The following is a 13623-nucleotide window of genomic DNA, read 5'->3' on the forward strand; positions in this document are numbered from 1 at the left end:
TATCTGGAAAGATCATAGGGCCTTTGGAAATGGTGTTTGGAATCTACCTTTTGTTGCTATGACTGACCATAGTGTATATTACTATGCTCAAGAGCGTGGATAGAAATGGACTAAAAGAGGCAATTATGTTTACTAATCATCTAGTCATTGGATACTGGACTATGTAACATCAGAGAAACTTGGGCAAAAGCTTTAGCTGAGAAGGGAAGGGATCGAAGATCCACGAGAATACAGAGAGAACGGGGAAGAAAAAACATAGTGGCAGCTTATTTCACTGTCTTGGCAATCTTACTAGGTCAAAAAAACCAGTATTGAATATACTGCTGTGTGCTGTAAGTATGCCCACACTTAATTTAGCATAGAATCTGGCTTTAAATGATAGATAGCAGGCAGCCACCTGAATTCGGGAGAAACTATTTAAACCTCAGATTTTGCTTTACACTTATTAACCTAGTTATCGATTATCAAGAGTTAGCAGAATTATTTCTAGCCCTATCAGGAGGACTTTTAAAGCTCTGGTATGAGAGTTCAACCGGTCTCAGCCACTAGAAATCAGGAGGAGGACCAGAAAGGAAAGAAGACAACACATCTGCCAATGTCAAAGTTTTTATAATTCCATCCAGTCCTGCCTGACAGGGTCACCAGCTAGGTAGACATTGGCTTGAGTTCAGCTTGGCAACTCCTCCGTTCCACATTCAGCAAAGTTTACTTAAATGTCTGCAGTGCTTTTTATGCAACTGAAATAACGGTCATTTCGTTAACCTTTTGCCATTGAGTAGAATGGGTTCGCACACAAGAACATCACCGCTTCAAAATGTCCGGTCATTCAGCTGTAACAAAGGTTTGTTACCAAAACTCATGGGGAGCAGAAAGAAAATGACTTTTTAAGAATGTGCCCACTATCGGTGAGTTTAACTTCATGAATGGTCATGGAAGTTCAGGTCTTGCTCTGTGGCTTGTAAGCCCGTGAAAAAAATGACATTTGCTTCTGTCCACAGATTAGTACGTGAATTCTCCGGAAGTTATATGAACGCTGTAACTTTTGCTTTCCAATTTGCATAAAACAAAGACATAACATCCAGGATCAATTATAGAAAAACGGGAAATAGTTCCTTAATAAGGGGATGGAGGACTTGAAGGGGTTACAGCTTGTTGCTCTTGGCTGTAGCTTGTTGGCACATGGAGGTTCTGGGGACTGTTCCCTTGAGGACTTCAGATGCTGTATGTTCTTTTAATGAGACTGGAAGGTAGTTGGGATAGATACCCATCTCCGTGCTGGCTTTTGGGGGCACTCTGCCAGGCAGCCAGGGTAATCGTTATGCCAGTCTGGATCCCCAGCATCCCCAGCTAGAGAAAACATACAACGGCAACTCAGCTGTAGTTAAAATGAGGAAAACCTGATTCATGCTGAAACAGTGCAAGGGAAAGTGCCGTTCCCTCTGCTGTTAGACGAGGGCCTCTCTGTAGTAGAGGAATCAGCTACTGATCCAACGAGATGTAGCTTGTCAGCCCATGCTCTCAAGGCAGGGCACCTTGAGGTAGACTTGGGAGGCTTTCTGACAGACTCACCCCACATTGTTTGAGAGCTGAAAGCTAGAGGAGCAATAGGGAACCAGGTCTCCATGATGGGAAATCACGGGTCAGGATGCCAACTTCTGTTGGGCCGGCATCTGGTTACCTGAAATTCTCACATCTGGAATGAACTTAAACCCTTTCCTATAACTGTCATGGAGAGGTTATCTCAGGATTTTAGCACCATGCTAAGGTGCATATTTTCCCTAAGACCACTTGAACTGCGCATTTTAGGATCAAAATTAGGTCTTTGCATGTGTCCCCCTTTCCTGTAACTATCAGGGAGAGGTTATCTCAGGTTTTTAGCACCATGCTAAGATTCATCCTGTGGTGCATATTTTCCCTAAGACCACTTGAACTGCGCATTTTAGGATCAAAATTAGGTCTTTGCATGTGTCCTCTTGGCTTTAGCAGAATTACTGGTGTGCAAGGAATATGAATAGAGCTCATATGGTGATTTCTGAAAAACAAATTGCTAATTACAGTATGCTTCCTGAGGGAGACAACAGGAGATGACTGACCATGTAACTCTTTCTCTTCTTCTCTACCCGTTTTACTCCAGTCCTCCGTGATGTCTGTCTGTTTTGCCCGCTTTCACCCAAACCTGGTCGTTGGTGGAACATACTCTGGCCAAATTGTTTTGTGGGATAATCGCAGCCACAGGCGCACTCCAGTTCAGAGAACTCCCTTATCTGCTGCTGCTCACACGGTAAGAATAAAAATGACCTCCTCCTTGCCTTAGAGGAAACAGTCAGCAGGGAAGGGGAACTGTATAGTTGTGTCTAAAATGCTGGTTGCCACACAGATGAAAACATAAGTGTGGCCCTTGAAGAGAAGAAAATAGATAAGAGATGTACAGTCACCTCCTGGAAGTGCTTAACCATCATGCTTAGAATCATAGAATGACAGAATCACAGAATCACAGGATGTTGGGGCTGGAAGGGAGCTCTGGAGCTCACCCAGTGCCACCCCCTGCCAGAGCAGGGTCACCCAGGGCAGCCCCACAGGAACGCGTCCAGGCGGGTTGGAAAGTCTCCAGAGCAGGAGACTCCACACGCTCTCTGGGCAGCCTGGGCCAGGGCTCCGGCACCCGCACAGCCAAGAAGCTTCCCCTCATGTTGAGGCGGAACTTCATACGCTCAGATTATCCTCCTTTCTGAGGAAGAGGGCAGGATCACTGGCACTTTTATGCCAGTACAGTGGCACTGGGACTCGTGCTCTCCATCGCCTGACAGAGAGCCAGGTCACTATAGGCACTGTGTGTCTACTGGTCCAGCCTGGCCAGCAGAATCATGTATTGTTGTCTTGTTTTACATTAGTTTTTCTTCTGAACCAGATTAGGCACCTGTGGTGGTCTCAGTGGAGTCCTGTGAGTAGACACTGGTGCCCCTGAAGAAAGGGAGGCAGTTTGCTCCTGTTTTCCAGCAGAGCAATACGTCGAAATGCCTGACACGGTCTCCTACACCAGACAGGGCCGTAGGGTAGAGCTTGCGCAGTGAAAGGGATGTGGGAGAGCGTTTTGCTGACATGCAGAGCTACCTGTAGATATCATCATGGTGGCACGGGGCTCTGGTGATGTCTGGGAAGATACACAGGCAGAGCAGCAGCACAAAATGTTCACAAAGAAAGAGTTCCTCTGTGATACAGTGATGATATCTGTGGTAGGAGACTCTCTTTACGTTGCAAAGTGCTCATACTCTGCTGGAGGAAGAGACAGGCCTGGATCGCCGGCTAAAGTGTCCTCACTGTGCTGTGGTGCTGCCCTCCAGACCATCCTGTGCTAAGATGTTGTGTGTTCTTGAGCTCTTCCAGAGTCTGGGCTCAACAGCCTGTGGATGGTGAATATCTCTCATGCTGGGAGTGGGCTTGGGACCATTCCTGAGTGGGAAGCAAAAAAAGAAAATACAGGATGAAAGGAGGGAGAAAAACGTGATAGTATGATAAAAGAAGGCAGAAAAAAATGCAGATTTCCTGAAACATAAGAAACTGAACTACACAAAGCACTTTTGAGAGATAAGATAATAATCTTGTTTGAGGGATCAGACAAAGTGATAGGTCTTTTGCACCTCCAGCTTTCACAACTCTTTGATTCTTATCTTTGGAATCTGCAGATCAAGGTTCAACTTTTAGTGGAGTGTGAGAACATAATCCCTGGAGTTACCAGCCAGCTCTAGAAGCCAAGCCACGTGAAGTAATGCAAAAGGTTCAGCATGGGGCCACTGTTATGATGGCAACTCTCTTATATTAAAAAATAACAGGTGTGCACAGCCATGCTTAGCGGGCCAGGCAGTGCAAATATTGTTCCCTAAATTTCCACTATCATGAATGTTGATGTAATAATCTGATGATCTGTGCCATGGGTTGCAACTTCAACGTTGCTTTTCGTTTCCCTAATGTTTTTGCTCGTTTTGCTGCCACTAATGTTCAATCTGCACGAAAAGCAAGTCTCTCCTGGAAGTGCAATTTAGAGATGTAGCAGACCAGAAAACTAGTGGCAAGAAGCTGACTATCACTGAAAATTGAACAACTGGGACTCAAAATCTAGTGGAAAAGAAAAGATTAATGGAAAGTAATTTGTTTACGCTCAAAAAACATTTAAGACAAAATTGTACCTCCTGGAATTATATATTAAACTAGCTTTATTATTGAAATGGAACAATATGTGATGTTTTGCTTTTGGCAAATATAAATAAATGACTTTCAGTTGTTGGTGGGCACTTTATGTGCTGTCATAGATTGGTATAAGTAAGTGTTTACACAGTCTAACGTGAGGAAACGATGTTAAGGAGTGATCAGATTTTAGAATAAGAGAGTGCTTACTTTCTGTTCATATATAGGAATCACTTAAATCGTAAATGAAGTCTGAGTTGCAAAATGCTAGCCAGGGTTGTGATCAGTGGTGCAGGGTCAAGTTGGAGATGTGTAGCCAGCGGTGTTCCCTAGGGGTCAGTATTGGATCTGGTCCTGCTCAATGACCCGGACAAGGGGGCAGAGAGTATCCTCAGCGAGTTCAATGGGTGGTACAAAACTGGGAGGGGTGGCTGACACGCCCGAGGGCTGTGCTGCCCCCCAGTAGGTCTGGAGAGTTGGGCAGAAAGGAATTTAATGAGGTTCACCAAACAAGGGCAGATGTAGAGCTGGGACTATGTAGCCTGGAGAAGAGAAGGCTGAGAGGAGACCTTATCACTGTCTCTAAGTATCAGAAGGGTGAGTGTAAGGAGGGTGGGGACGGGCTCTTTTCTGTAGAGCCCAGTGACAGGACAAGGGGCAATGGGCACAAGCTGGAACAGAGAAAGTTCCATCTAAATATGAGGAAAACCTTCTTCACTGTGAGGGTGACAGAGCCCTGGCACAGGCTGCCCAGGGAGTTTGTGGAGTCTCCTTCTCTGGAGACTTTCAAACCCCACCTGGGTGTAATCCTATGCAGTGGGCTCTAGGTGATCCTGCTTTACCAAGGGAGTTGTACGAGGTGATCTCTAGAAGTCCCTTCCAGCTCCAATGATTCTGTGATTCTGTGAATCCTACCTTCCAAGAAAAAAAAGAAGGGATTAAAGAGAGACAGCTCTACTGTAGAGTTGCGATGTTACTTTATATACTGCTAGATACATGAGTTGAATAGTCATTTTTTTAATTTGATTCTATGCTATATGTGAAGAAAGGATTTTTCCTCTTTCTCTCACTTTATTTGAAGCAGAGTGTGTTGTTATCACTGCCTTAAACCTTCATGAAGTTCAGTATCAGTGATTGCTGCCTGGATTCGCCAGGAAAGAGAATTCTACCCGCAGCTTACTCACTAATTTCCTTTCACACCCACCACACATCTGCACTTGGGACAACAGGAAATTTTAATTAAGACAAAACCCTTTGGCATGATGATTTCATTTCCAAAATAAATAAAAGCAAGCTGGTAGCGACCCTTTGAAAGGAAGGAGCCTGTTTAGACTTTCTGTTACGTACAGTTGGTTGTCTTTTTCATCCATTTTCCTTTATGTCTTTTCTGCCGTGAGTTTTATTGTGCATGAAATTGATGGCTGGTAGCTCTGATTAAAACCAGACCTGGCACACTGAGGTGCTGCTGGAAAGACATGGCTAGCTCTCTCCTTCCCGCCCTCTAAATATTCTAGATACTCCGCTGCTTGCTTTAGCTTCCTCCCACCCACTCCGTCCCTCTCCGGACTACTGGAGGTCAAACACCCATGAAAAAAATAGGACTCTACTTATTTTACTCATCGGAGTGTGCTAATCGTTTACCACTGGGGTCATCAGCTCACTGCTGAGCAGCAAGAAGGTCCATCCTCTGAGTATAGTAGCATTGAGACACGTGTGAGGGACAGACTGGGGTCTCTTTGATGATCTGGGGGAAACCAAGCGCCTGACAAGCTTGAGAGAAAGAGAAAAATCAGCATTAGAAGGGACCTTGTGACTCACTGCTGTGTACAGGTGGCCGCCAAGCACAAGGTGCCGCTTCAGCAGCGATTGCTGAGCACATCTGGAGCGAGATGCTGCACTTAGGGAGGGGGCATTGACTGGTATCGAACCTGAGAGCTAAGCAGGGCTCTGAAGATTTCTGCCTGTGCCTGCTGACTGGGCAGGTGACCAGCAGCTGGACCTTAAAGTACTCTGAAATAAGGGGTGGTTCTGCCATTCCTTTCAGGAGGAGCAAATGCTACGTGGAGTTGGCTCAAAAGCTCTGTAGGGATCTCTTGTAAGTTGGTGCTATTTTTCTTTAAATTAGGAAAGCATCAGTGAAAAGTATCTTTTCTTCCTGGAGAGACAGATCTTCTATTCATCAGCAAAAGAGGCAGAATCCTAGAAAGTCTTAGGTTGGAAGGGACCTGAGAGATCATCTAACCCAACCCCTGCCATGGGCAGGGACGCCCTTACCCAGCCCAGGTTGCTCACGGCCTCCTCCAACCTGGCCTTGAGCATCTCCAGGGAGGGGGCAGCAACAATCTCTCTGGACAATTTATTCCAGAGGCTTGCCACCATTGTACTGAACAATTTTTTCCTAAGATCCAGTCTAAATCTCTTCCCCTTGATCTTAAATCCGTTTCCCCTTGTCCTATCGATGGACACTCTTGTAAAAAGAGAAATACAAATTTTCTCTGCTTGACTCGTGTGTATGTCTTAATTCAGCAGTATCGCTTGTACTGGTCAAAGGAAATTAAATCTTATTGTTCAGTCTGACTGATTTTTCACTCTGGGGATTGCTGAACCTGATCCATCCTTCATATGTCACCGTCAGATATCAGATGACGCTTTAGGCTCAAAATGTTACCAGATTCCTTGGAAAAGAAATAGGCCAAGTTTCATGATTGCATACTAAGCGGAATTCAGCCTCCACGGACTGACTATGCTATGGTGAACCAGGTGTGACACCCTAAATTTAGTCACTCCACATTTATAATGACAGATTAAAAAAGGTACGTTGGCCGGTGCTGGAGAACGCTGATGGATTTGTTCATGTTTTTCAACTGGAGTACATTTGCAAATATTTAGCATGCAAGCCAAATTCTGGAAAAGTTCAAGTTTTATGCAGCCTTTTTCTTGAATAAAGTTTTCGTTTTGATTCCCTTTGGACAATTTGCCTCTTTCTGCTGGTTATTTCAGTGTCAAAAGACATCAGTAGAATGATACATGTCCCTGTGGGTGAAATGTCATCCACATAATTCAGTATTTTCACAGCATTACTCAGCTGGGTTGTTTTATTATGAGGAAAATGAAACTCTGAAAACATTTCCACCTCCATAATGCACGTCTTAAAATTTAAATCGAAAAAAAAAATGAAACAATTCCTCCCTGGCAAAAGCCGAGTCCTGTATTTTCCAGGCATTCTGTGACCACTTAATCATTCTTTGAAATAACGTCTGAGACATTAGAAATTTGTTCATGGAGACATGCGAACAGCTCTCTGATTTCCAGCGTTCCTGTGTTTTCAGCATCCTGTGTATTGTGTGAACGTAGTGGGAACGCAGAACGCGCACAATCTCATCACCGTCTCCACCGATGGCAAAATGTGCTCCTGGAGCCTGGACATGCTCTCAACTCCACAGGTGGGTTTGCTTTCACCTATACAGGGGGGAAAAAAACCCACATTTGGTAGGGCAGGATACCTGCTTAATGGAATCTAGCTCCTCCACGCCAAACCCTCACGTCCTATACAAACTAAAACCAATGGATGCACTTGAAAGAGTGCTGCTTGCTTCCAGCAGCCTCTGCTAAGAGCCAAACCCCATTTCCTTTACCACAAATCATGTAATTATCGTAATACGTTAATGCTTAGGTCAGTTTCAAGTGAAAATGAAATAATCCATTTTAAAGGCCGGTAATTACAGCCGTCGCCCGTGGTATAAATTGTACTTACTCTACAGCTTTGTTTAACAAATATGGACTAGATTGCGCTGCTGCTCAACACACCCTGGGCAGTCCCCGTTTCCAAGGCAGAAATCTTACTTTGCTGCCCGCCTTCAGCAGCCAAAGGAACAAACAAGGCAAATCAAAAGTTTTAGAACTAATTTCCCCCTTCTGGAATGTTTGCTACTGTTGTCTTCCCCACCTCTCCCCCCCTACTTTTTATCAGAAATGAAAGGAAACTCAGGAAAACTGTCCAGACCACTAGTGGTTATAATAATGGAAACTAAACAGAGAATCTATTGCTGAAAAAAGTCTCTGGAAAGTATCTTTTAAGTGTTATCTTCTGGAGTTGTATGTTTTCTATGGAATAGAAAACAGCACTCATCTTCGATATACCATTTCTTAGAGTAAAATAATTTAATGTAATTTCTTTCTAAGCATCATGGGGTATGATCTTGTTTCAAAATGGTGTGAGGCAGCTCCTCTTAATGATTCCATTAATTAATCATCTGTTAATCATGGCTTAATGTGCAATTACTATGGAATTACTTGCTTTTCAGTGTTGATACAAGAGGTGGGACTCCTCTTTCCTAACCTGAGCCATCTAAAAGATAGGTCTGTGTCAAGTCCAAGTTAGTAATTTCAGTTGCAGTTAATGCAGAGAAAGAATGAGCATTTCTGGAGGACGACTCCCTCCATCCCCGTGTGAAATGCCATTTTAGATACCCACCTGACAGTGGAACTGTCAAATCGTAGGATGGAAGAGGCTTCTGGAAGTCATCCCATCTACTTCCATACTCAAAGTGAGGCCAACTTCAAATCTGATCATGTTGCTCATGCTCATCTAAGGCAACAGTATGGATCTGGTAGTTGTGTCCTGGGTCTAGAGAAACCAATAATAATCTCTAAGAGAAGCAGAGGCATCTAAAATGGCCCGGACATCTATGTTTAGGCACCTGAATCCCCTCCCTAGTTTCTCACTTGAACATCTAGAAGATAAATCCCACTCTTATGTATTGACTGACTGGAATACTAAATGTTGAAGTAGACATTTGTAAATATCTCCGTTTGGTGCTTCATCACTCAGATGGAATGTCCCTGCTACAAAATTGCCTTTCTGCAAGGGTGGGAACACACCCTGCATTACAACGAAGTTTGGTGCGTGGCTCCTGGCGATCTAGAAAAGAAAGGCAGAGGACTTGACGTCAAGCTACATGCCACAGCTTTAAATCGGGAGGAGTAGAGTGTTTGCTGATGAGTGTTGGTCTGAAACTTTAAGATCCAAATCCAGAGCATTCGTGTACAGCCACGGTGTTAGACACTGGGAGGAGAGAGTTCACCACAGTATGTGGCCCTGTCCCCACAGAGGCACTCAATTATCTCAGCCCCAGAAGATTTTCGCAGAAATATATGATCCACAGACGCTCTGCCCATGCATTTTCCAGGTTTTGTTTTCCTTTTTCGTAGAACCAAATTTGTTTCAAAGTATAAACCAAGCAAAAGTATTTCTTTATGGATCTGCAGCCCTCTCGTCTCACGGGGGTGCCCACTTTCTTTAGCTACAGCAAAAAGCCCCTCTGAGAAGAATGCTACAGGCTTTGGCACTAGAAGAGCAGCTTAGACATTTTAAACATAGAAAACATACCCGCTTAAATAGCGAGAAATGAAAACTGCTAAATCATTCAGCCCTTTTCTGGATTCTTAGGTTACATCATTCAAGGCTGAGCAACCAAAAAGTTGTGCAAAATCTGCTCAAGGCATGCGCAGCTTACGACAGCCACAAACTGTTCATGCTGGTTGTACTTGCAACAGCAAATCTGGGCATGCTGATTTACTGTGAAATATAGCCACCGAATGAAAAAAACAAAATGAAATATGCTTGCTGTGTTGGAGCTTGATGGTGGAGTCTGAAGGGGGTGTTTATGGTTACCTCGGAAAATCCCTGAAAAGCAATGCTTAGAATGGTGGAGGTGACAGGACCCCAACTTTTTAATTTTAGTCTGCAAAGAGACGAATGGCACAGTGTGGTAACTGGCTCAGGCGCACAGGATATTACATGGGTTTCCTGACAAACAGTTGATTTCAAATCGTTTGTAAATAGAAGGGTATTGCATGTTTTATTAGAGCCTGGGGCTGGCAAGTGTAACCATTAAGGTATTACCTTTACTTTCTGCACCATTAGATTTTGAATTCTCACCTGTCATCTCTGCCTGATTTAAGATGCTGTAGCTACGACCAGTGCCTTCCAGCCACTCTCAGACGGGTGACAGCCAGCGGTGGGGGTGGCAGGAGCAGTGCATCCTGGTTCGTGACATCGCATCTTTTCACAATGTCCTACGTAGAAACCAAAGCTACGTGGCTGGTTCAGATGATTTCTTTGTCCTCTTCTGCTGCCCTGTGTAACATTTAGAAATCAGTTAGAAGAAAACGAAACAGAACAAAAGCCAGATGACGATCACAGAATAATAACAAAGCCTTGTTTTGGTAGGAGAGCATGGAGCTGGTGTACAATAAGTCCAAAGCAGTGGCGGTTACAGGAATGGCTTTCCCAACCGGAGATGTCAATAACTTTGTCGTTGGCAGCGAAGAGGGAACAGTCTACACAGCCTGTCGTCATGGAAGGTGATGTTCAGCATTTTGTACTTAAATATCATCGTGGACCTGTGCCGGTGAGACTTAGCCCAGTATGTGTGGGGAGAGTTTTATGGTTTTTCTCTTGGATCGACAGTGCCGGTGCTGTTCCGCTTCACACACCTCAGACAGGAGTTGCCCAACTTTGAGCCCCGGTGCTACAGCTTGTTGTACGGGGGTGGCTGCCCCAGGCTCCCTGCACAGGTGGTGGGAAGCAACGACTGCTCTCAGAGCTTGATTTCCCTTTCCTTTTTCAGACATCTGCCTGAAGAAGAGATGACGGGACCTCAGAAATGCCTCTTTCTCACCCATGAGATCAGGCTGAGGTCTAGACAGCTAGCTGAGATAGAGCTATCTGAGTCTGGGCAGGTCGAATCAGGCCCTAGGAGAAAGTTTTGTTGATCAGGCCTAAACTGCTCATCAGAGATGAGAAGCTGCTTTATTTTACCATCCTCAACTCCATCTTCAGTCTCCACAGGCATATATCAGAGAAAAGCCACCGTGGGCACACGTGCATGTGAGAAAGAGACCAGAGAGACATTGATACACTGGTTTAAGATCGTAAGGCTTCTATTACGTATCCTAATGTTGTATAAATACTGTTTTACATATATTTTCTTCAATATAATTTTCATTTTAAAATATTTTTATTTCAACCTGACCGTCGACAGTTTTGCAAAGTTGTGTCTATTTAAGCATTAGACTGATAGGCTGTGTGGAGGGCTGATGGTTCGAATTAGTCTTAGACTGCTAGGATAAATGCAGCATGCCCAAGGGCATTTCTCGCTTCTGGTCTTTCAGACATGCCTGGTTTGTTCCTCACGAGAGGATCCTCTTGTTAGCCCACCCTTCTAGCAAACTTTCTGCTGGCCATCAACAAACACGCTCCTTTTGTGCCTCTCTTTCTCAGAGGTTTTTGCTATCATTCCCATTTTATTTCCAGAGGCTCCTGTGTTCTTCAGCCCAGCACAGCGGAGAGCCATGTGTTATTCTGGAAAAAAAAAAAAGATGTGGCAAAGCACAGCAGATACACAAGGTGTTCTCAGTGCTCCAGAAGTCCCCTTATCACACCAACTCCACAGCAGAGGTGCAGGGATAAAGTCAGAGGTGTGCTTTGTACCCAGCACCGCAGAGCTCGGCCCCTGCTCCAGCACACTCCGCAAGGTCTGGCAGGAGAGCCTCAGTGAGGCCACGCTGTCGCGTGGTGAGGGGACACCACGCTAGCAGTGAGGGACCCACTTCCTCCGGTGCAGCTCCTCATCTCTTTGGGTATTCGCAGTGGCACCATATTCGCAGTGGCACCATATTCATAGTGGCACCAGGCGGGCAGCTTGGTCAGAGCTGTGGCTATTTTTAACATATTTTCTTCCATTGGCAATTTTTCCGTGATGTAACTAAAAGGGTAATTTCGTGATTCCCCTTTCTGGCAGCACTGACAACTGATCAGGAATCATTTGCTTCCAGGAAGAAGAAAACCGCGCACGTTCGCTCTTACCCAGCATTGTATTTTTCCTTCCTACTAACTATTCTAGCCTCAGGCCGACGAAATCCACATCTCCCCTTGTTCAGCATAATGACTGTACGACACCTGATCACAGGAACAGTTCCTTTGCTTTCTGTGAAAAAGGATTTGCTTCCCAGTGACTTGATTGACTGCTGTGGCAAGTTGTGTTAGATGTTGAAGAGAAAAAGGAATTGCTCATGATCAGTCATTAGCATATTTGCATTTTTATTTTAATGGTTATTCCTTGCGATAATGGCTTCCTTAGAGGCATAACCTACAGTATAATTATAATTTAGAATTATTTTATAATTACACATAAGCGTTATTTCAAACTACAGTAGTAGACAGCGTATGTAAAAGTGAGTAAGGCAAGTCTTCAGAAGTGAGTCTCCCTGTGCTGGATCCTGAGCGTCAGCTGTGCCCACAGGAGTAAAGCCCTGCCAGCAAAGGCCTTCCTGAAAGGAGAGAGATTTACAGACTGGATGGAACTTGGAAAAGAAACAGGAACCTCAGAGTAAAGAAAAATGATGTTAACTCACCAGATGTTTAATCCCTCTCTGAATGCAAATATCTCTTCTTCCTGCAGTAAAGCTGGCATCGGTGAAATCTTTGAAGGCCACCAAGGGCCCGTCACAGGAATTAATTGTCACATGGCAGTGGGTCCAATCGACTTTTCCCATCTCTTTGTCACATCATCATTCGACTGGACAGTCAAGTTGTGGACCACAAAGGTAAGAAATCCGAGCTGGGGTGGGATGGGTAATACTACTTGTGAAAATGCCGTTGTAGGAAATGTTCCAACATCGTCTATATCAAGTCCTAAGAATCAATTAATTGAAAGGCTGTGCTTAGAATAGGCGTAGTGACAAAATGACAAGTAAAATATGTTACCATGTCAACCATGTTCACCCTGGAGCACACCTTGCCCTTGAAAGGTATCTTAGCTGGCCTGCACTTCAGTATTATCCCTAGTGCTGAGCAACTTCACTAGGCAAGGAGATTCAGATGTCTCGTACTAAAAGTTATCCAACAATCCGTCCAGCATTCCCTGAGCTGGCTAAATTGCAAGGCTGGTACATGCACCGTGGTGGTGCAGCAGCAGGAACACTTTCTTCTGGTGAAGGAATAGGGGAAGAACACATGATGTAATGCAGGCGATATCACTTGTGAAATTCATTGCCGTGGGAGGCTGTGATAGCCGAAAGGTATAAATTGTGCCAGTGACACCATTGACAGCTGGAAGCAGGGATGAAATACGTGCTGGAACTTACGTTCATGTTCACCGTGGATCTGTTGCTGACTAGTGTACGGGTGATTCCCCATGAGCTGTTGCAGGGAGAGCACTATGAACAGCAGAGATGAAAACACAGTCCTGTGAGGCTTTGAACACCCCACAGAACTGTGTGACTATAGAGCAATGACAGCAGGAGTGAAAACTGTGGGACAGACTAAGCAGACCAGGCTGTTCCATTGCACAGGCTGAGTGAAACAGGAGAATGAAGAGTTAAAATGCTAATTATATCTCATCTAAACAGTTAGTTTTGTCATACGCCAGAGTAGAG

The 13623-nt window shown here is 44.6% G+C and overlaps 1 protein-coding gene across 1 annotated transcript in view; it reads left to right on the top strand.

Annotated features, from left to right (window-relative positions):
* LOC104268850 (cytoplasmic dynein 1 intermediate chain 1-like) overlaps nt 1-12792 on the top strand; it is a gene marked incomplete at both ends in the record, with an annotated part of 44336 nt that extends 31544 nt beyond the window's left edge. The window contains 4 exons of the mRNA XM_009877561.1: nt 2135-2281; nt 7512-7625; nt 10415-10548; nt 12648-12792. Of these exons, the coding sequence (XP_009875863.1) occupies nt 2135-2281; nt 7512-7625; nt 10415-10548; nt 12648-12792 (540 nt within the window). The remainder of the gene's footprint in view (nt 1-2134; nt 2282-7511; nt 7626-10414; nt 10549-12647) is intronic.
* Nucleotides 12793-13623: the final 831 nt, after the last annotated feature.

The sequence above is a fragment of the Apaloderma vittatum genome, unplaced genomic scaffold (genome assembly GCF_000703405.1).
Source record: "Apaloderma vittatum isolate BGI_N311 unplaced genomic scaffold, ASM70340v1 scaffold5741, whole genome shotgun sequence".
Classification (NCBI taxonomy): domain Eukaryota; kingdom Metazoa; phylum Chordata; class Aves; order Trogoniformes; family Trogonidae; genus Apaloderma; species Apaloderma vittatum.